Below are 23,062 nucleotides of genomic sequence, written 5' to 3'. Positions count from 1 at the left end.
GTTCTTTTTCAGTCTTTTCTGCTTAATTTGCCTGAAAACCAAACAGACAAGCGGGCACTCGGGTATTTGCAGTGGAGGGTGAGTGATTTGCTTCTGTGGGACCCAGGGGCTCAAGCTCTTTGTGTTTCTTTTAGTCTGTCAGGCTGGCTAGCAACACATCCAGTAATAGGTCCACTGGTAAAACAGAGGCGACCAATGCATGGTTGCAGCCCTCCCACACATATGTGTGTAATGTTAAACCAGATGCAGCCTTGCGGCTCCTATGAGGATCAGTTTTACTCTCGCTCTGTCTCTCTCTCCCCGTCTCTGTCTTCACACTCTCAGTGTGATCCAGCTGAGTGGGTGAAAAGGAAGGGAGGGAGAGAGTGCGAGGGAAGAAGCAGCCACTCTTCATCCCTCACTCGAGGCTCTCAGGCAGCCAGGCAGATATTCTTGGCTTGGATGCAGTGCTCATGACAGGATTAAGAGTCAGGGACACAGGACTAACCGGAGATCAGCAGGTTCTAGCGGACGAACCCGAGCCAGATTCTCACCCTGCACGGGTAGGACTAAACTTTAATATGATATATAAGGGTTGTAGTTGTAAATACATGCTATTATGCAGCTGAAACTACATCTAATTATAAATTCTGGCTCAGGTATTATTCAATATGCATAAAAAATCTGGCTGCTTGCACATTACAGTTTTTATGGGAGTACAACAAACAAATCAACATATGTTCATAAAACAAACTTGAAGTGAAATGAATTGCAGAATGCATGTTATGATTCAATTAAACCACATTTTAAAGTTTTTTTTTCAGACATGACACTATTTTTGTTTCCTTTCATTCTAAGATATTTTAAGCATAGACTGAGTCTTTGTATATACAAAGATGTCGTACATCTGGGTCATGTTTAGTCATGTTTAAACATTTTATGAGGAAAGCATCAAAAGTTTCAGTTGCAGACTGAAACTGCTTCACCTTCGATGTCTTCTGCACAAACACAATGATAGCAGCCTACAAATGTGAATATATGTATGGGCAGAGCAGATTACTTCACCATGTCATTAATTCACTTCATTTTTTTCCTTTTACACCTGACAGAAGGTTGCAAAAATGTGAATAATTAGATCGCAAGCTCTCTTTATCGGGTAGATTTCACAACTTTAAACTTAACACTGTATTGTTAGAGTTGCTTAATGTTACAAGGGATCAAACATACAGTACTTAAATTCATCCTAATATCCTTGCAAAAGCAGACAATTTCTGTTAGTAAATGAAAAAAGATGCTTCCATAAAATCTTTGTTATGTAACTGACTGCTGGTCCCAATCCCACTCCGACAGATAGGGTAAAGCACCACTTTTGTCAGAGTGAGGGGTTAATTTCTGCATTTGGAACCTCTTTGTACTGTAAGGAAGGAATTCTGAGTAGAAACCCCCACCAGATGATTCATTCAATGCACAGCCAGTTCACAGGATCTTGTTTAGAAGCTGTTTGTTAATTTTATGTTTTTACTGCACACTGTATGTCTTTGCAGCAAACTTGCAGCAGGATATATGTAGACTAACTACATAAAGTGACATGCTTCTACGTAGTAACATGTAGTGCAGAGCTGGAGCAACATGTGGTCACTCTGGAATTCTGCACTGAAAGAAAGGGGGTGGGTGGGGAAAGAAAATTGCCTGACTTGCAAGTTTACTCTGATTTCAAACTGCACAAGCCCCTTTCATTGAATATTCTGCTGGTTCAGCTCGCTGCAGTTACATTTGAGTAATGTGCTTTGCTGTGTTTGTGTGCGTTTACCATGCAGATGTGAATGGCACTGATCCAAAGCAGTCGATGCAGCTGGGTAGTGGGGGAAGACGTGTGTGTGTGAGAGAGTTTGAGCTCGGTTTAACATCACTTGGCAAACTTTTCAACTCCCTGATTCTAATAAGGCAGCTTGCAGACTCTCTGGCTTGTTGATAAAAATAATAAACTGAAGTAGATAAGTAGGATTTATTGGTTTCGGAAAGGAATGAATGAAACGAGAGCTGCAGCTCTTTTTTTTTTTTTTTGCATGTTTAGACTTTAGGCAGTAACAGAAATCATAATCTTATAAGGATGCTTACTGCATTACCTTTATGTATGCACCTACAAAAAAAAAAAAAAAAAGTTGTGTCATTTTCTGTCTCTAAACTTCCTTTTAGAGCCCATTTTGCCTGTGCAGCAGAGGTGAACTTGTCTGGTTTCAATTAGGCTCTCAGGCTACATGAAGGTCCTCGCCTTCATACTTTTACATAAAGAAAATCCTCTGGTTTACAATTAGAGATTAGAAAGTTCTCCTTCTCTTTTCTTTTTTAAAGAAATCTTTACTGCTACTTTTCCTTTGTTTCCCTCTGTGTTTCTTTCTTGCTGACAAGACAGACTTTCAGGCACACACAGGGAACTTATCCCAAAGGAAACAAAGTAAGGTGAGCCGCTGGCAAATTAAATTTACCTTCACCCTCACACATTGCTCCTGCTCTCCAGATTTCTGTCTGTTTTTCTGTAATTAACTGCCTGACTGACCGATTCACGGCTTAACTTTTCATGCAGCTTGGATGAAACCTTTTCATTTTTTTCATTAGGTAGAAAAAGCTAATTTTTGTTTTCATAGCCTCCCCCACTTGTCCTCACTCTCTCTTTGTAACACAGTGACCCTTGTATTTTTGAACTGTTTCCTCTGGATGCCTGAACTCTTTCCATCCCTGGAGGCTTGTCCAGTGTTACTGAAGCATGAACATCTTCAGTTGGCAGCCAAAGCAGGTAGAAACTGCACAGACTCACTGCTTTCAGGGTGTGGGACTGTACTAAACATAGATGCCACTTTTATAGTTGATACCTCCTTAGCTTGAAAGTTGTATTTGAAACATTTTCTTCATTTTGATTTGAGCATGGTACGCTGAAAATACTTACATTTTTCACTTATTGTGTAATGGCCCACCAGTAATGGGGAAAAGTTAGAGGAGGTCATTACCAACACTATTATGTTCTTGATCATTATGTAGCATTTATACAGCATCACCTGGCCAACTTCAGAGACCAGAGCTAAAACAGAGATGTTCAGACAAAAGGTGTAAGAGCTGTTGCTGTAATGTAGACAATGAGAAAAATAATATATTATACAAACAGCTACTAGAACCCCATCAAATTATAAACTTGTTAATGAAATATGAGCGCTTTAATCATGGTCTCGTTTCCTCTCTCACTCCCTGTTGCCGATGTAGGTGGTACTGTATGTGATGGTGTTAGAGACCAACCTGTCTGTCCTCTGGTCTGGTGAAGCCAAATGACGCATTTGAGCCCACACAGACGACTCAGGAATTGCACAGACACCCAAAGAAAGACCACCTTTTAGTCTTTGCTTCTTTTTTCATCCTTTTGCTATCTTTGTTTTGATTTCCTGCAGTATGATTTTCTTCACAATCACACATAAATACTGTAATATACCCTACAGAATCTGTGTGGGTTTCCAGGGCAACATTCACAAATGTGCATATTTTTTTATTTTTAGTGTACAGTATAACTATCTCATGTCCTGGGTAATGTAACCTCACCTCCTGTCAAACTATCTGGTAGAATTACTAAACTTTCCACTTAATTATCCAATCCTCACAAGTAGGCATTACGGTTGTGTGATGTAAGAAGTGTGAGGATAAATGACTTTCTCTCTTCTCTTTGGCTCTTCTTAAAAAGAAGGGCCAAAAGAATGAGCCAAAATATACAGATTTAAAGAATGCACTTAGTGTGTACTGTTCCCAGAAATGAGTTTCTTAGACTGAAACAGAGCAACCTCAAAAATGTATTCAGTGGCTTTTTGTGATTGAGAGTTTATTTGTGCTATTTACTGCCCTTCATGTCTTTAGACTGACTTGGTAAAACAAGGAGTTATGCAAATCATTACAATCTTTCCATTCGCTCAACTCTTTTATACGCAACAAAGAAATTGGCATCAGTGCACTCTGGTATCAGTAATGAAATGATGCTTACTTTTACAAAATCCATTTCTTTAAGTAGGTTTATTGGCAGTGCTATGTGACTGTGGTCTCTTCATCCAGCTGAACGGGAACTGTTGGCAGTAAAATGTCTGAAACAATTCATCACAACAGTGTGAGCTCATGCTATTTAAACTAAAGAATAAAATGAGTTCTTTTTTGATGCACGAGTTAAACTTTTTTTTGTTCAGTTTATGGGTCTGTTTCACAAAGACCTCGTATTCTTCCCGCAAGTTTATTTTTACACGTTTCCAACTGAGAAACGTCTGTCACATTTTATGTCCAGACCAAACTTGAGTCTTAATGGCAGCAACACAGTCTACATGTTGGTTTCTGAGGGAATATAGGACTGTAACCATGAGGGCTTTTTGCAAAATGTTTACAGAAGAGAGGAGACAGTTTTTATTTTGACACTGCTTTTGGTTGGCAGAAGCTGACCAGTGGGTTCGTAATACTGGACTGAGAGGGCTAATTTGGGCTTGGTATGGCCACTGGGTGAACCTCAGGGATGGGTTTGGCCTGAGTGGATTTGTTACGGTCACAGCTGGAATATGTGTTTGGATACTTCAGGCTGATTGTGGTATAATTCTCAAGAGGGACTGTACATTTCAGGATGAGCAGCTGTGATGTGAAAAAGGGCTGAGCAGGCTCAGCAGTGGTCCAAATGATTTAGTGATGCTTCACTGGTTATAGAAGCATGTGAATAATTTTTTTCCCCTTTTCTTTTGGTAAATGGTCACATTTGTCAGTTTAAAACTTGACACCTGAAGATCAAAGTAACAATGATGACATGTGCTGCATCTTTCCCATGCTTTAATGGAAAGAGATGGATGAGAAATCAATACAACCATACATGATCATCGTAAGGCTACAGACAACAGCCAGTTAGCTTAGCATAGCACAAAAAAGTCTGGTTTGGAAATCTAATCATAGAAGCATGTTACTTAATGAGTAAAGAAGCTAATAAAATATAGGTGCACAAAGATCTTATTAATTTGCAACCACTATTTCACCTGTAATGGCATTATAAACTATACTGTGAATGTTAAGTGGTGCTGTAGTCATGTTTACATGATGGACTACAACAATGTAAAGATTAATGGAAGGAGCAAACATTAAACAAAAATAAACCCTACTGAGGTCATAAGATCATAAGTACATGGGTGTTTGTGCATGTATCTGACCTGTAATGACAGCAAAACCAGTATACTGTGAAGATTTAGCAGGACTTTATGTTAAAAGTACAGTCTGACTGAACGCACTTCTTCTGATTACAGCATCAGTCACAGACATTAGGCTGCTGCTGGTGGACACTAATACAACTACACGAACCTCAACCAAAATCCGGTCAGTCTACTATAATAGAAAACAAATTAAACTCAATTATGAAAACAACCCTGACTCCTGAAATGTCTCTGCTGCCATCATAAAAATCTCATAACTCCTTTTACAGATTCGTCCAAGTGGGCTCTGGTTGGGATTTTGGGTTAGATTTTTATAGGGCTAAATTTTATTTATGGTAAGACTTGTTTTTTGTCCTTCTTTCGACCAGATAAAACTACATCAAAGTGCCACAAAACACAAGTTTGCTTAATTATTTTCTTCAGTTGATGGTTAAAAGAAACCATGCTTTCCACATTAGTAGTGCAATAAAGTGCCATGTGACTTGAACAAGTACACAGTTTTTAAGCTTTTGTGCCTCATTTCCACATGCCTGTAAGCGAGTCAAAAGGAGCTTATTCACTCCTATAAGAATCCTCTAATTGCTGTCAATTGGAAAACTAAGTATTTGTTTCCCCTGTAATTTTTTTCATTGTATTTCGTAAATAGACTCTACTCTGTGGCAGGAAGTTGGACATACAAAGTGCTGAACAGGCAAACAAAACTATTAGCTAGACATTTATACTGATTTGAACACAAATTCAAAGGGTCAACTGCATTGAGTTAACATTGGTATTAAAAGCTGTGGTATTAACTAGTGTATATGCATAGCTGTAACATCTTCCACCAAATTTTTTCATTCCTTTAATGAAGTTTTCCTCCATCCAATAAGAAGTGCATTTGTTAACCTTAAAATCTAAGAGGCATAGACCATATATCAGACAAGAACTGAGATGTTAGAGCAGCCATGCAGTTTATGGGTACTTTTTTCCTTTCTTAAGAATGTTGGCACACACACTGGTTTGTTGTGTGCCTTGGCATTTAGTCATGCCTTGGCACACCACAAACAAAAAGATCAAACCCCTTTTTTCACTATTTCTGATCATTCAGCTGATCAGTCAGAGCAAGCTGGATGTTTTGGAAGGGTGGCCTTGATGAGACAGGTACTAAAATGCTGCGTTTTAGACACAATATGAGAAAAGTGTTTTATGAGCATCAAAGTAAATTAACCATCATGAATAGCCCCTATAATAGAAAAGAAATTAGATGAAAAATACTTTATTAATCCCAGAGGGAAAATTCCAATCCTTATTTAATAATAATAAGCCAATCAGTAATGACCATTATATGACTCTTTAATGTTGCATAAATGTTTAAATTAGCAATATGGGACCAACGAGCCGCCTACAGGACATCATCCTGGTGGAAATATAATGGAACTTTTACCTGTAACACACTGATTTGACAGCCTTGATGGCAGAACGTATCCTTTACCCTTTCAATATCAGTGGTATAGGACTGAGTACACAGAAGAAATAGATCAATAGCAATATTATTGTAGAAAGTGTGCAACTGTGAAAACAACAGTCTAATATTTTTTCTTATTGTACATGTAAATGTTTGGAGAAAATAAACTCACTTCTCTCTCTATTTAATCTCTTATGAACATCTCACTATAGAGTATTTTTTTAAGATGCTTTCTTGACAGTTAAATGCTCACTGGTTTGACTGTACTGTACTACTGTTACTAGGCAACCAGTGGATATTGGCACAGCCGTAATACCACAACTTCTCATGTTACAGTTCAGCTTTTAAATGGTGACCCACAGCTGGCTACATGCACAAGCATGTGCCTCATAAATCAGTAAACAAGTCTACAATTTCAGGTTGGGGCAATGTAAGTAGTACAATATGATGTGCCTGTCTCCAAGTGATCCAGGTTAGACTCCAAAGTGAGACCAGAGTTTTTTCACTTAGTTTTGGCTCAGTAGCTTTGGCTAGTTTGTTGTATTATTTATTTATTTATTTATTTATGTATTACTCTGGCAACCATAATCAATCCATCCATCCAACTATTAACAAAAAAAGGAAATTCTCTCTCTCTCTCTTTTTTTTTTTCTTTTAAGAAATGATTGCATTGCCCTTATTAAAACGATGATGTAGCCTACAAACTTAGCTGGATTTACAGCAATTAATATCTCTTACATAAACCACCTGATTTTAAACTAAAATAAATTCAAATTAAACACTTAAAAAGAGATGGGATGTATTTGGATCTACTCTAGACCTCTGCACAAGCTCTCTTGTTAAGTCTGGTCTGAGTTTGTACTGGCATAACTCTCACCTTATGCCAAAACACATCCATCGTCATCTTCTTGATCATGCAGCAGATGCAAGAACATGTGTTCTGATGTTGAGGTACATTATCCAGGCATATGATGAGACACTTTCACATAAATACAGAGAAAGATGAAAGAAGTGGACTGGTAGCAAAAAAGATCAATTCATGAAGTTCCTGTCGGGTTTGGAGAAACGGCTCACTAGAAGTTCATTGTTGCATGTAATGGTTTCAGCAAAAGAAACTGAACTTTGTAGCTTGCTTCATTTGAGGTGATTGATCTAGTTGGGCAGAGAAAGAATTCTCTGTGAAATGGAAAGTGCATCCAGAAACATTCTCAGCTGTTTCTGTCTCTAGCAAGCTAACATTCCCAGTCTATTATTTACAATGGAACCACATTGTCAGCATTGACAGGCTTCTTCCACTGTGAGACTGGCAGACAGAGGACTGCGGTTTGGTACAAATGGACTGAGTCATAGTGCAAATGTGTTTCTGTGTCTGTCTAGTGATAGAATTGATCCTTGATAGAATTGTGGGTCTCAATATTTTGTTTCTGGTCACACAGGAATCCTGTGACTCACTTAATTTGCCAGACACTCTAACCTGCCCATCATATTCACATATTCACATTGTCAGCAGGGCAACTGCCATTATTAACAGGGAGCACATCAGCAATGACCACCCAGAGTACAGAACAGAGTAGAATTAATGATGAAAGGCATTACAATTATTAAGTCAGACACAGTTCATAAAATAAGAGCTGGATTAGAGGGTTGGTACAAACTGGCTTGGAGAGTGGTGACAAAGGAAAGCCAGGATGAGCAATTAATAGAGATAACATCATTTTACTCCCTTATATGTACTGTTTTCAGTCTGTATTAGTAGCTGCAACTGGCCATCTTGCCAAATGGATCCATATACACTCCTAAGTTCACCAGTTAAAGAACCATAACTCATTTGTTTAATCCATAAAAGACATGTAAAAATGTCAACTGGTGGTTTTACGGGGGTTGTAATATGCAGGACTGTTTCATGGTCAGTTGCTGGAACTTCTCCATTTGTTCTCTGGCAACCTAACACTGATTATTCTTTCAGTGTACTGTTGAACTATTAATATAGGACATCATTTCCAACTGCTTACAGCAACTGTGCTGGAAAGGAAAGGTCTTGTCTGACTTTAGATAGAAGCATAAGCTAATTCTGAAACATTTTATGTGTCAAGTGCAATATACTGCATGACAACAAGCAATCTGTGGGAAGTTAATTAGTCCAAAACACCCTGTATGTATAAGTTTAGAGTTGTTTTGCAAACTCCATTCAAGAACAGTCTCCTTTTCTCCTCTTTTTTTTTCTTCATACATACAGCTGTGACCGGCCTCCTGTGTCCCTCCACAGTCATCCAAAATCCTTCCAAGCTTGACCCGAATACCTAGAGCCCTTACTTCCTCTCCTCTCTTCTCCAGTCACCATGCGTCTCCTCACCATCCTCCTCCTCTTGCTCGTCATCCGGTCAGCTGAACCCTGGCGAGGCCCTCGGTCAAAGGCCGCACAGAGGGGCACCAGGGGCCGTGTGCGGGGCAAAGGTAGGCCCGGAGTTATGAGGCGTCAAACTCAGCAGTGTAAGGAATACACAGAAGCGGGTGAGAAGTACCTGGACTGTCAGGACAGGCAGCTGACCACAGTGATGCAGGACTGGAGCAAAGACATTCATCATCTGCTGCTGGCAAGAAATAAGATTCAGGTATTTGCAGCCAGATCTCAAGTCGCTACTTTACATCTGGGCCAAGTTTAGCTTATTGGAGGAATATAGGCAAGGCAAGGCAGTTTATTTGTATAGCACATTTCATGTACAGGACAATTCAAAGTGCTTTACATAAAACAAAGACATTACAAATATTTAGAATAGTAAAAGGCATCAACACATAATCAACACATAATCACAATAAAATAATAAATTACATTAAAATGATTAAAAGCAAGATAAGTTAAAAAAGTTAGCGTGCAGATTTCATGCATAGGCGCATGAGAAAAGAAATGTTTTTAACCTGGATTTAAAAATGTCTACATTTGAGGAAGGTTTAATCTCCACTGGCAGTTTGTTCCATTTGTTTGCAGCATAACAGCTAAATGCTGCTTCTCCATGTTTAGTCTGGACTCTGGTCTGGACTAGTTGACCAGAGTCTTGGGACCTAAGAGCTCTGCTAGGTTTATATTCTCTGAACATATCACAGATGTATTCTGGGCCTAAACCATTCTGGGATTTGTAAACAATCAGAAGGGTTTTAAAATCTATTCTGTGACTGACTGGAAGCCAGTGTAAAGATTTCAAAACTGGTGTGATGTGTTCAGATCTCTTAGTCCTGGTTAAAACTCTAGCAGCAGCGTTCTGGATGAGCTGCAGATGTTTAATGCTCTTTTTAGGAAGTCCTGTTAAAAGACCATTACAGTAATCCAGTCTACTGGAGATGAATGCATGGATGAGTTTCTCCTGGTCTTTCTGGGAAACTAAACTTTTAATTCTGTTGATGTTTCTGAGCTGGTAAAAAGCTGTCTTAGTGACAGCTTTGATGTGGCTGCTGAAAGTCAGATCTGAGTCTATCAACACTCCAAGGTTACGAACTTGGTTGGTGATTTTAAGAGCCCGAGTCTCCAGTTGTTTACCAATGCTGACCCTCTCAAACAGAATAATCTCAGTTTTGTCTTCATTTAATTGTAGGAAATTCTCCCTCATCCAGGTGTTTATTTGCTCCAGACACTGACACATTAAGTCTATTGGACTGCAGTCATCTGGTGACAGAGACACATAAAGTTGTGTATCATCTGCATAACTTTGATAACTAATGCTATAGTTCTGTAATATAGAGTGAGGATTGGCCTGACGCACATACACATACAACCCTCTTCAGGTACATTAACACAGTAGGAGTGCTGTGGATGTTTACTACAAAATTATGTGTAACAAATGAGGCTCAGTTTTCTCAGGGTTAAGTACTTTACTCTGAATATAAACCCAGCTAACTTGTTGATACCTTCAACATCTGTGCATTGTTTATTTAGTGCTCAGATCAAAGACACACTTTAGTCTTGAGTATGTAGTTTTTTGTTGGTTTGAGTGAGAACACGAGATGTGTTTGTCAGATTGTGACAGGATCTAAACAAAAAACAATAAGTTAACTAATAAAGACAAATGAGTTGAAGATATTGATCAGTGTAGTAAACAGTGAGTACATTTGAAAGAGGAGGAAGGATGGAAAAACCAAAACAAAATGGACTTGCTTAGACATTGGATGATTTCATACTCCATTATGTTGCATTTTTAATACATTAATTAAAGCAGCTATTAATTAAAGTACTAAAATCCTGCAGAATCAAATGTATTCTACTGATAAGCAACAATATCAGTCAGACAAGTTGCCAGATGGTAAATAATCGAACAATGAATGAGCTGAATAGTGCATAAGTTAATATGAAGAGCTAAAGATTCTGATTGCATTTGGGATAATATGTGCACATGCAACAGTACCTTACTTCTCTATTTGGCATAATGAGGTTTCACAAAACTGGGAAAGAGCTCAACCAGGTTTCTGAAATTGTGCCTGCAGACAACATATCCCAAACAAAAACTTTGTACCTCAAAACCATGATCATAGTCAAAATACACAACCTCATTTAGATCTGCCTACTACTGGGATTATGCTCATCAGATAGTCAGAAAAACAACTTCAAGCTAGTCCTGTTGTTAGCTATATTAACTTCAATAAATATTTTGCTAGTGCCAGTGCAAACTAGCCTTCATTGGCCAATACAGAAGCTATTTAAAACTCTTGAAACAGGCTTTACCAATCAGTTAATCTCACCTGTAAATCTCATGCTGTTATGTCTGAAAATGATCCTATTCAACCATATGACTGGCACCTATTCTCATTTTGGAAGCATACACTGCCTTTTTTTTCTTTCTTTCTTTTTTTTTTTTTTTTTTTTACAAAATGGCCTGAGAACATTATTAATAAGGTTTAATTGTCAATTGCACAGTTTAGCAAAATTCCAACTAATGTTTCTGGTTAATTTCATAAGATGCAACAGTCATGTCTCCCTCCAGGTTCTGAGGGACAACATGTTTGCCCAGTTCACCCAGCTGAAGAGCTTGGATCTCCAGCAGAATGCCATCTCCATGGTAGAGGATGATGCATTCAGCGGCCTCTCTCAGCTCACCACCCTGCTCCTCCAACACAACGACCTGAAAACAGCCTCAGAGGACATACTGCTTCCTCTGCCCCTCCTCACCTACCTCCGTCTCTATGACAACCCCTGGAGCTGCCACTGTGGATTGGACAGCCTGGTCAGGACCCTGCAGGTGCCTAGCAACCGCAATCTTGGCAACTTTGCCAAGTGTGCAGAGCCTCTTTCACTGAAGGGCCAGAAACTGAAAAAGCTGAAGGTGGACTTGTGTGAGGAAGATCAAAGTCTGGAGGCCAGAGAGGTGCTGCAACCAGGGCCTTCAGTAGTGAAAGAGAAGTCAGAGGCCACATCTATGTGTCGCACATACATGTTTCCCAAACCTCTGCTGGACTGTAGCAACAAAGGTGAGAACATGTCCAGTAATTTATTTGCAATCTCCTTATAACTAATTAAATTCTTGAAATTAAAGGAAGAGAATTCATAATTTGGGCTCCACTACAACATAACTGATTATCAGACACATTATAAAGTCAGCATACAATTAAGCCTCCAACATTTTGATGGATTACCGTGACAATTTATACAGATATTCATCAAATACAACAAAATAAACTGGACTAAATGAATGAAGCTTGGCTATTTCTGTCATGACCATGCAACAAAATCTCTGAAACAAAACAATGGCCTTGACTGAGGCATTTTTAAAGCTATATTCGTTAAAGTTGCTCAAAACTCACAACACAGTTAACTTGTTCAGTAAAATTAGGAATGAAAGTTAGATTTGCCAGAAGGTAACCAGAATTGTTTGTTTTTATTAACTTGGCTTCCTGAGGTGTGCTAGCCTAACTAGAGGGGAGGCTATCCATGCTATGTCCTTGGTTCAGCTTTCAGCACTTGATCCCAGCTAAACTGAACTAAAAAGTTGCGGAAATAATTCCTAAACAGGCACGGATGGAATATTTTGTTCTCTCATTTACTCTCTTTTGTTGTCCGTTAAATGTAACCCCCTGTACAACACACAACACTTTAAGATCCTGTCTATAATTCCAAATTCATCCATAAATGAAAATAGCATGCCCTTTAGTGGGAGAAGTCTTTCACAGAGCATCAACAAGCCAAAACCGCACAATGCAGTGTCTGTGCTGTATAAATGCTTGAGGAAGCTTTTTGCATATTTTCCAGATTTTTTTTTCCTCAATGGGGAGACTTTTGAATTACTTCTTTATCTTAACCACTATATGGTTTCGCTCAAATCGGGATTAGCTCATCAGTCTCCACAAAGCATTCCTCTTTTGATGCCCAATAATAACTCTCTCCTCCATGCCTGTTCCTAAACCAAGCCACACCATATAAACTATATGATGTGTGAATATTGCTTAATATACTACAGACGCTATGCATGACATCCAGTAAATGGTTTCTGTGCCTTCAACTTTCAGGAAGTTGTTACCAGATTTCTTTGCTCTAGTTCTCATCAGTCACAGTGGTTATATTACATCTAACAACTTTGGCATGTCATGATGTGATATAGCCTTGAAAACTTTGGGTTAAGGTAAAATAGTTCAAGTATGTGACCCATCATCTGGCATTCAATTACGTATTATATGGAGCCACATGACTTTGTGTTGAGTAAAGAGTCATGTTTAGAAAGTCAGAGTATCACTATGTCCATGTTGAAACATGCAATGTCAACCTGTACTTACGGTGCTCTGTGGATAATTTAGTTGTTTGGTTTCTAATGTTACCTCCTGTGATTTTATACATAACCTTTTGCCCTCAAGACAAAGCCGTGTCTCATGCTAAACTGTACAAGAGGAATAAAACAACAATCACATACAGCATCCACTTCTTTCTTTTTCTTTCTTTCTTTCTTTCTTTCTTTCTTTCTTTTTAACATGCGATTTAAGTAGGTGTTGCTTTAGCAGTATGCTAAGAGTCAGAGTTTTGCTGCAAGGTGAGCTTCTCTCAAATCTCTGTAAGAGTGAAACAGGTTTTCTATCCATGTACATTGTATAATTCACAATTCCTTCAATTCGGACCAGTTTACCAGTTCCTTCTGATGAAAAACATCACCACAGCATGATGCAGCCACCCCCATGCTTTACTGTGGGATGGTGTTCTTGGGGTGATTAGAAGTGTTGAGTTTGCACCAGACATAGTTTTTATTTTATAAAAGTTAATTTTCTGATGAGATGACATTCTTTCATATGTATTGCAAGTCTCCCAAAGGCCTTTTATTGTTGTTGTTTTATTTTTTTTTCCTCTTATTTTTTTTTTTTTTTTTTTTTTTTGTTTCTTTGCCATAAAGCTCCCAGCTCTGTGGAGTGTGCAGCTTGTAGCAGTCTTACGGATGGACACACCAGTTAATTGGGGATCCGTGAGACTATCAAGGTTTTAGATTTTATTTATCCAACTCTGACTTTTAGATCTCCACAACTTTTCCCTTATTTGGTTGGAGAGCTGCTTGGTCTTTGTTGTGTTGCTCACTCGGTATTGACTCTTGATTGGTGGTATTGCAGATTCTAAGATCTTTCAGAACAGATGTACATTGACATTATGTGCAATGTGTAAACAAGTTGACCTTGTAGAACAAATTATGTGACTTCTGAAAGTTATTTGTGGCATCAGAGATGATTAAAGGATGAATACATGTCGAAATCTATTGAAGATTCAAACAAGTAACTTTTGGTTGGTTTTGGGGTTCTTTTGTGTGTGTATCAAAATTTCCCAAGACTTCTAGAATTGGGATTTGAATATAAAAATGAATAAATTTCTGGCAAGGAATTTTAACTTTTTCTTATTGCTGAACTTGTTTTTGCAATTAATAAAATTAGCAAAACCAGCATACATGTACAGAAGCTGAGGCTTATAATCAGGGTTGTGGTTTTGGATTACAACTGATTAATTGGTAGCACAGCCCTGCATTTAATATGAATACCACAATAATGATTAAACATATGGGGACTTCAAATGAATCAGCCGCTGTCAGAGTCTGGGAGGACTGTTTTATTTTTAACAATTTAACAACTAACATAAAAGAAAACAGAAACTTTTGTGAAATTTGTGTGAAACCAGTTTATTTGAAAGTTTAGTGTTTGACTTTTCTATTTTTTCATTTAAGTATATATATATATCTTTCTTAAACTCTTCCTTTCCCTTCTAAAACTATTTCTTTTGTCAGTTTTTTCCCCCCTTTTTTTCATGTCTCCTTTCTCCTGGTTTGGATGCTGTTTCTTTGAGGCGAGCCACAGCTTTCTCATAGTTTTCGCTGGAGATCAAAGCTGAGCGGTTGGAGTAAATAAGGGTGGATTCAAAGATGTGACTTAGACTTAGAGTTACTTTCTAACATCTAAATCTGCTTCAAGATCATTTGTCTTTAATTTCCTCTATAGTAGACATATAACTGAGTTCATTCTGACAAATAAATGCAAAAAAACCACAGTTTATAAACTTGAAACTAAGCTCTACAGGTAGTTAGACACCAGATTATCACAAGCACATGTTTCCCTTTATTGTGACGTTGGGCAGAAAACTAATCAAATTACATTTTCCATGTATGTTACATAACAACATAACCAATACAACATTGCTCAGAAACCCATCTATAGAGTTCTACTTTGCTTCATAGACTGAGCTTTCAAGACTGACCTCACAAGGCCAATAAATCATAGATTTATGAAGTAACATAAGTCTTGTGTAAAAACTTCAGGTCATTTGATTGGGCAGCAGTGGAGTGAGTCATGTATATGATCAGTTGAGACACCCACACACATGTTATGTTATATCGTTCTTTCCTAAGACTTCCTGGATCACACAGATACAGTCATGGTAAAAATATAAAATCATCTGCTCCTCACAAGGCATTTAATGAGGTAGATACAACCTCAAAATAATGAAAACATAAGTGTTTATTGTAGTTTCAGCATTTCATCAGTAACATGTTGTCTATTGTTGTTCATGTTTTTGTTTTTTGTTTTTTTTTTTGCATGAATTATAGAGAATAAAAAGTTACTAGAACCTTCACAGGAAGGTGGAAGGACTTAGCTTATGGCAGTGAATTGCTCACTGTAATAAATATAATATGTATAATCTATAAACAGAGCAGTCATAATGTTTGGAAAAAGCTTCTAATTTGCGTCTCTGAGCGATGGAAGGGCGTGAGGTTCATTACCCAAAGCCAAACATACCTTGCATGAAATTTCCAGATGCTAAGAGCACACGCTAAACTTATAGAGGATATTAACACGTTATGTCACCTTGTTTATTTATCTTTAATGATGTTTAAAAAAAAGGCTTCACCTATTAGCCTGAGGTGTTAAGTTAAACTTTCCTGTATACATTTCCTCTGACAACTTTAAACCTCTCAGCATGTTTCATAACTGTACAGTATACAGTTTTACATTAAATATGCTAATTAGGAAGATCATGAGCTGCTTTACTTTCAACTTGCAGCACATATACTAAAGTGAATCAGAAAATCAAAGATTACAGTCAAGTCTCTCTTGCACAGTTTTGTACAGTTGACCCCAAATGAATTGTGTCAGCTCTGTAAAAAAAATAACTACTTCCTTCTCTGCTGTCTAAAACAGCATAAAAATTTATTGCAACACCTGTTCCAAAGTAGATGTGTGTTTCAGTTTTTGCAAAAGTGATAATGATGAAACCTCTCAGAGATATTTTATGAAAATATGTCGTGAGGAACAGTTGAAAGAAGACTCCATATGTCTCTGTAAATCATCAACAGTTCCAGCGTCTTCCCTCCCCATATAAAAGTTCAGATTAATAGGCTTTGCTGTTAAATCATGTACATAGCAGAGTTCAGTCTGTTTATTTTAACCATGTTACAACTGCTTTACATTTACAGCAAATGCACGCTGCATATGTTAGAAGCATGACCTGTAGATGGGTGTTCTGCTAACACAATGGCTACAGTAAGTTCATCAAACCATGTGCTTTGATATGATACAGGTTATATAATTTAATGTGCAAATAAATATAAAATTCAATGATATTATGCAAATAGGTTGAATTAAGAGCAGACTTTTTATACTATGAAGCAACTCCACAATAGATGTTTTTAAGCCATAATAAAACATGGACTTTTAGAGGAACAGATGTTTTCAGAGTAATGACTCAAGCAGGTTCAGCAAAAGCCCAATCCAACCCCAAGTATAACTAACTGACTTTTCCTTTTCCAGACATGTTATTTCTCTTCCTCTCATATGGTCATTCATTCACTCACTCAGCCATCAGATTGATATAGGTGTATGTTAACAGATGTTAAAGTAGTAACAAGCTTAACACTTTATCAAAGATTTTTGCAAAAACTAAAGATCACAAGATTCCAGAGAGATTTCCTGAAAGCACGTTTAGCTGCAGGAATTAATGCTAACATTGCTACATGAGATTACATGCAAGATATGGGGTGTCCAGGTTTGGCTCAACTTTTCTAGTCTTAGACTTTTGTCCCTGCTGAATACACAAGATGGAGAATTATTCTAATTCATTGCAAACATAGAAGACTGCAGCTGTATCTATGCAGGAAAGAGAACATTTCTTTTTGGCCCACAAAGTGCAAGTCTGTCAAAAAAAGCCTGAGAAATGGAAGTATTATCTTGCTTTTTCTTTTAAAACTTTGGGTAAAGTTGCAAACAGATGTTCATCTAAAGGCAAACTGGGAATCCCTTTGGACTTGAAAATGGAGCCAAAAGAGCTTCCAAAGTGTGTTCCTGCTTTTGTGCATGTCTCTCCCTGCTGTACATTCATCAGCATAATAAAACAATAATCTTTACATTTCCTGAGTGTACTGGCTGCATGTGTGTGCATGCTGAATGCACGTGTGCTGTGTGTGTAATTATGTTCTCTTAGAAATGATTTATGGCACATGATAGCTGGCTGTAACATCTGTGGCAGTAAAGCGGGTGCATAAAGGCTGCAACATCTGCTCTATAAAAGTGTCTGAACACATTCCTTTAAACAAAGTATACAGTCAGAGTAAATAAAAACATGCAGGAAATTAGAATGAATCATTTACCACTCACACACAATACACAGTAAATTGGTTATTTTTTTAAGTTAACTATAAAAAGTATATTTTGATCTTGTCTGATGTGGAACCTGCTGTTTAAACAGACTTGCCTTCCCTCTCATCTGCAACCATTTGGTTTTGCAGAGACAAATGATGATACAGGTTGCAGAGGCCGCCCACTCTGTTGTAAATAGAGTGATATGACTGCAGATAAAACCTCCAAGTTGCACTCACTGACAGATTAAACAGGCCTAATGACTTCAGGAAACACAAAACCAGTTTATAATCTATTAAAATACATTTTTATTTTATTTTGTTGTGCCAGGGATTTTATTATTTTGAGTTGAACCTGATGCCTGAAATATTCATTGTGAGCTGTCTGTAGCTCTGTGTTACCAGTGCTGACTCTATCAACAGACATAAACCATAAAAAGAAGACAGACATATAATTTTATCAGAATATGTTGGCATCTCTGTTTCATTCATTAACGTTTTTAAAGATAAATGTGAGCGCTTGAGACTGGAAGAGAGTGGAAAGCAAAACCTCCCTGTAGATGCATAAGTCATATATTGTTGAAAACGCTGTCGCCCTTGGCTCCATCTTGAAAATGTAAAATGTTACACACACAACCCATAAAACATCTTGAAAACATATAAGATCCAGACAGATTGAATTTCCATCTCGTCTGTTGATTGTCTTCTCAGTCTCTATTTAGATCTCATGTGTCTAGCACAGCTGCATCAGAACTGTAAATCTATCAGCAGGTAGACATGAGCGCGTCTTTATGTTAATATTTTCCTAAATATATATTTTCTGTTCAGGCAGATATTAAGTTTGACCTAATAACGCAGAAAGTTTTATCCACCACACTTTTTTTCCTTTTAGATTTAAGCACTCAGCATTCCTCTTTCTGTCTACAGATCTGACTCGCATCCCATCTGAGCTGCCATCTGACATAGTAAAGATGGATCTGTCTTTTAACAACATCAAACATCTCAGGCCCAAACAGTTCCTGCTGTCCAAAGATCTCAAGCTGCTCAACCTTAGCAGCAACAACCTGCAACTTATAGACACAGGTAAGACTAGTGATCCTGCACTCATATACACGCACCTGAGCTTGTCTCCATCTATAGTGCTGTACCACATACAGGAGCTTGGAAAATAGGCTGTATTTGATGTACTGCATAGATGGGAAATTGGGACTTCAAATTATGTCATTTTGTACTTTAAAAAAAAGGTTTCCTCTACATTTGCTTTAATGCTTTTCAGCAAATAATAAAGAGGAGATGTATTTTCCATCAAGACACAGAAGAGCCAAAGAGGTGCAAAACGCATCTTTGTTTTATAGTTTTATTTTACCATAAAACAAAGTTATTGAGTTTCACATTGAAGCTGTTTTTTTGCAGGATTATGGTAAATGTGGGGTAGGAAGTCCATCCTCCAGGAGCATTTTTTTGGAGGAGTTTGGAAAACAAAAGTTTGGAAACTCTGAGTTTCTGGTTGCAATGGAATACAGCAGCAGACCCAGAGACAGACTGTTGATGCTGCAGTTGATTTATGTAGGAAGTGGAGAGTCAGAATATAGAATTATCTCGTTGAAATAATTAGAATAAATAAAGATGCATATGGAGACACTTCAGTAGAGGTATTTTCTATTTTTTAAATAATGTTATCAAAGCCATCAAAAGGTTTGCTTTTTGATGGCTTTGGACAATTTTCACGGCAAGCAGTTAAGTCAAAGCTGAAATCAAGTTTAAGTCAGTAGGAAAAAGTCCAAAACTGGTGATAATGTTGCATATAATGTATCTCAGGAACGTAAAGTCAATCTATATCTGCTGTTAGCTTTGCTTTGTCACTTCTACTAAAACTTGTCACCAGACACTTCTTTTAACCCAAGAAGAAAAAGGGAAAAAGCTATTTCTTTGTTTGTTTGTTTTTTAGATCAATAATCAGAAACGATCCACTGTTACATTATAAATTACCATTTTGGGGGCTGAAACGGCCCCCCACAAAAAAGGACAAGACTAGTTAGAAATCATGTGGGAATCTCAGCGTTCCCAGAGTTCATCAAGGGAAACAATATATTGGATGCTGGTGATACAGAGTAAGGAATCAAGCAACCAAAACAAATGGACAAATGTCAAAACTGTGACATTGTCCAAAAAAGATTTGCTCCTGAGTATTTATAAAATTATTCAACGAATTTAATCAGTTTTAAACATGTTTCTGTTAAGGAAACTGCTGTTTCATTGCAAGAGGGACTCATCTGTGGGTTTAGTTTAAAGAAAAAGGAGGGGAAAGAAAAAGCTAAATGAGAAATGTGGATTGGAAATTATATACAGAGGATAGCCTTTAAAGGAGAGACTCACTACAGGTAAAAAAAAAAAAAAAAAAAAAAAAAAAAAGTCTATGTGATGCAATTTGGAACACAATCAGCTGCAGCAGCAAGAGCCTCAGACAGGGTTTTTATCCACATTTTCACAGTGTAGGTCAGCCTTACAAGCTTCTGCACAGTATTAGAAAATAAAATGTTCTCAGTGAGGGTATCACAACTGAAGATAGGTAAAAGAAAATGAGCATGCACACATCCTGAGAGCTGCAACTCTGCAAAAACACCACAACACCACCACTACAAAAGAGAGGAAGAGATGAATGAATGCAGAGGGAAGTCATTATATATGTCAGGAGTATCAATGAGGACACTTTCAGACATAATCTGCTTCATCCATTAAAAAATAAACAACTGAACTTAAACTTGGTGGTGCTGGAAATGCAGGCCAGACTTGTATATGGAAGGAACTAAACAACCACTTCACAATATATAATGAAACACAGGAAAATCAGCTCCACAGGTCCAGACTCACCAGTCCTTTTACATCTTCAGGAATAAAGCCAGATAAAATTGAAAGAAGGCATCTTTGTCCAACTGAATAAGCAAACTCTGGATATACACTCTGCCTCAGAAGTAAATAAATTCCACAAAAAAAGAAAGTGCTCATTCATTACACTCAACAGGCTAATGATATCTGGCTCAACGTCTTCCTGCCCAGGAAGGAAATCCCTCACAAAAGCTTGTAGTTTTCTTCATTATCCATCAACACATGTAAACAATCTACTGCAGCTTGCCCTAGTGTGTCTAAAACTATTTTCAAACTGAGAAATACATTTTGTGTAATTCGAAAGGCTTGTGATACCCAGGGACATGTGGTCCCAATCCTTGCTACTTCTAATTATGTTCACATTTGGAGTGAATTAAAAAAAAGGCTCTTTATTCATGCCTTTCATGTGGAGGATGACCAAAGAAGGGGAAAAAGCATTTGGATTTTTACAAACAGACTCATACTTATTTTTAAAATAATTAATATACAATGAGTGATATTTTGACTAAATCTTGTGCCAGACCGTTGTGGTTTTCAGATAAAATAATCACTTACACAGTCACAGTATAGTTTATCTAAAAGTTAATTTTCTCCTCTTTTCTTTGGCTGATAACTTCACAGCCAGTTTGAGGGCCCACCCATCAGGACCTCAAAAACAAACATCCACAAGACTGAATTAATTTGGGGCAAGCTCTTTTTACTAAAGGATCACTGAGAAATAGGTTGGTATTTTGGGACACATATTATTCAATTACAAGCAGGAAGTTAGATGATGGGATTAACTCATTTAAGCGCCTGGGAAAATACCATGAGAGCAGAACAAAATGGGCTGCTTGTGGCAATGGTGGCTTCAAAAACCCAAAAGAATAGCAGTTTGAGAAAACCAGTCTCATGAATCAAGAGATAAGACTATTACAGTTGTTTCTATTAGCTTTGTCTGTAGGTCTGTTACAACATTCAAAATGAACACAGGAGGGATCTAAGCCCCCTTTTGCTGTTTTTCATCTGTCTTGTCATTCCAGTGACCTCCACATCCTTTCCGTAGCTATTTACCTCTAAATACCCAACGTACTCTTTCTCTGCTCCCACTTTCTTCCTCTTCCTCTCTTCCGCTCTGTAAAGATCAAAGCTTGGCCGGAGGCTGGCGGACAGCGAGAAGCAGTCTCTGCTGTCCAATTACTCCCCTGAAACACATGCATATTTGTGTCTATGCATGCATTAGAAAAAGCAGAGCAATGACACATCTGGAAGCTTTCAAAGACTTTATTAGCCCGTCTCAAAGTCACTGTTGTTGTTCATCTGTCAATGCCAGCTGGTCTTGTGGTTTGGGTGTTAATAGTTTACTGAGAAAGTGCAAGTGCACTTTGGTCTGTCTAAAGGCATCAAGATGCATGCTGGTGAGGTGGTTAGCAGTGTCGTCAAATAACAATAAAGGATTCAGGATTAAATCTTGGCTGGTGTGGAGTTTACATGTTTTCTTCATGCATGTGCTGGTTTTCTACAGATACAGACCAAAAACACACAATAGGTTAATTGGTGTGTATGGGTGTTTTCTCTATGCCCTGGCAAACCATCTAGGGTTCCCCGGGTATAAGAGTAAAACTGTTTGTTGGCTCTTTGAAAAACTGGCAAGAATGAAAACTTTGATTTGACCTTTATTTCCTCCCAGGTGCTTTTGCAGGTCAGCTGTACCTCCGTGAGCTTGACCTATCCAACAACAGCCTCCATTACTTCCAGTATGGCGTACTGGAGGACCTCTACTTCCTAAGAAAGCTCTTGCTGGAGAACAACCCTTGGATCTGCGACTACAGCATCCACTACCTAATTTACTGGCTCAAGCATCATCCAGGCATCTCCTATACTGGCCTAATCTGCTCCGAACCGCAGGAATTCAGGGGCTGGCGTGTTGAAGATTATGTCAAAACCTACAACGGAGAATGTCCCAAGGATAAACAAACACAGGGGATGGATACAGGACAGGGAGCACAAGGAGGGTCAGACAATGAGGCACAGGAGGTGATGGCGGAGACGGGTGACAGACAGGCTGAACGTCTTCCACAGCCTCTGAAAGAGAAATCACCTGACAAGTTTGAGGTCATCAGGCTGAGTTAGGATGGAGAAGAATCGATGGAGTTTTGTGGTTTAATTAAGGGAGAAATCTTTGCAAGAAGATTGAAACAGATCTCTGAGGCCAGTAATGGATTATTAAAGGTAGACTTAGTGATTTGATGTAAAAAAGAAAAAAATTAATGTGAAGTTCATTTTCAGGATTAAAGCAATTGGGTTAAAGGAGCTCTAATAATTTTTTGTCCTGTAAAGGTAATAGAAAAACTCATGTAGAAAGATGAACTTTTTCTTGAAAGTGTATTTCCTGAAGTGTCATATTACTAAGTTTACCTTTAAGTAAAAAACACAGAGATTTGAGCTTTTCTTTTATCTTTTTCTTCGACATCCCCTGCCCGGTCTGTTTGGTA

The 23,062-nt window shown here is 37.9% G+C and overlaps 1 protein-coding gene across 2 annotated transcripts; it reads left to right on the top strand.

The window, feature by feature from the left end:
- The first annotated feature begins 314 nt into the window (after positions 1-314).
- On the top strand, positions 315-22,819 carry lrrc17 (leucine rich repeat containing 17). Of its 2 annotated transcripts, none has more exons than XM_041977118.1 (5): positions 315-542; positions 8,965-9,242; positions 11,601-12,084; positions 18,630-18,785; positions 22,258-22,819. In XM_041977118.1, exons 2-5 carry the CDS (start codon positions 8,970-8,972, stop codon positions 22,698-22,700), a joined length of 1,356 nt encoding a protein of 451 aa, XP_041833052.1. In that variant the 5' UTR covers positions 315-542; positions 8,965-8,969; the 3' UTR covers positions 22,701-22,819. The 2 variants fall into 2 exon arrangements, with proteins under 2 accessions (XP_041833052.1, XP_041833051.1); XM_041977117.1 differs by having other exon boundaries at positions 8,867-9,242.
- The last annotated feature ends 243 nt before the right edge of the window (positions 22,820-23,062 follow it).

This window comes from Melanotaenia boesemani, chromosome 23, assembly GCF_017639745.1.
Source record: "Melanotaenia boesemani isolate fMelBoe1 chromosome 23, fMelBoe1.pri, whole genome shotgun sequence".
Classification (NCBI taxonomy): domain Eukaryota; kingdom Metazoa; phylum Chordata; class Actinopteri; order Atheriniformes; family Melanotaeniidae; genus Melanotaenia; species Melanotaenia boesemani.
This window is presented reverse-complemented; position numbering and strand designations above follow the sequence as displayed.

What these genes read in the sequence shown, in the direction of transcription:
- lrrc17 (XM_041977118.1), top strand. Translation starts at nt 8,970, where the DNA reads ATGCGTCTCCTCACCATCCTCCTCCTCTTGCTCGTCATCCGGTCAGCT. An exon ending in GCTGGACTGTAGCAACAAAG is followed by an intron (nt 12,085 to 18,629) that starts GTGAGAACATGT and finishes TTCTGTCTACAG; the next exon opens with ATCTGACTCGCATCCCATCT. An exon ending in CCTGCAACTTATAGACACAG is followed by an intron (nt 18,786 to 22,257) that starts GTAAGACTAGTG and finishes ATTTCCTCCCAG; the next exon opens with GTGCTTTTGCAGGTCAGCTG.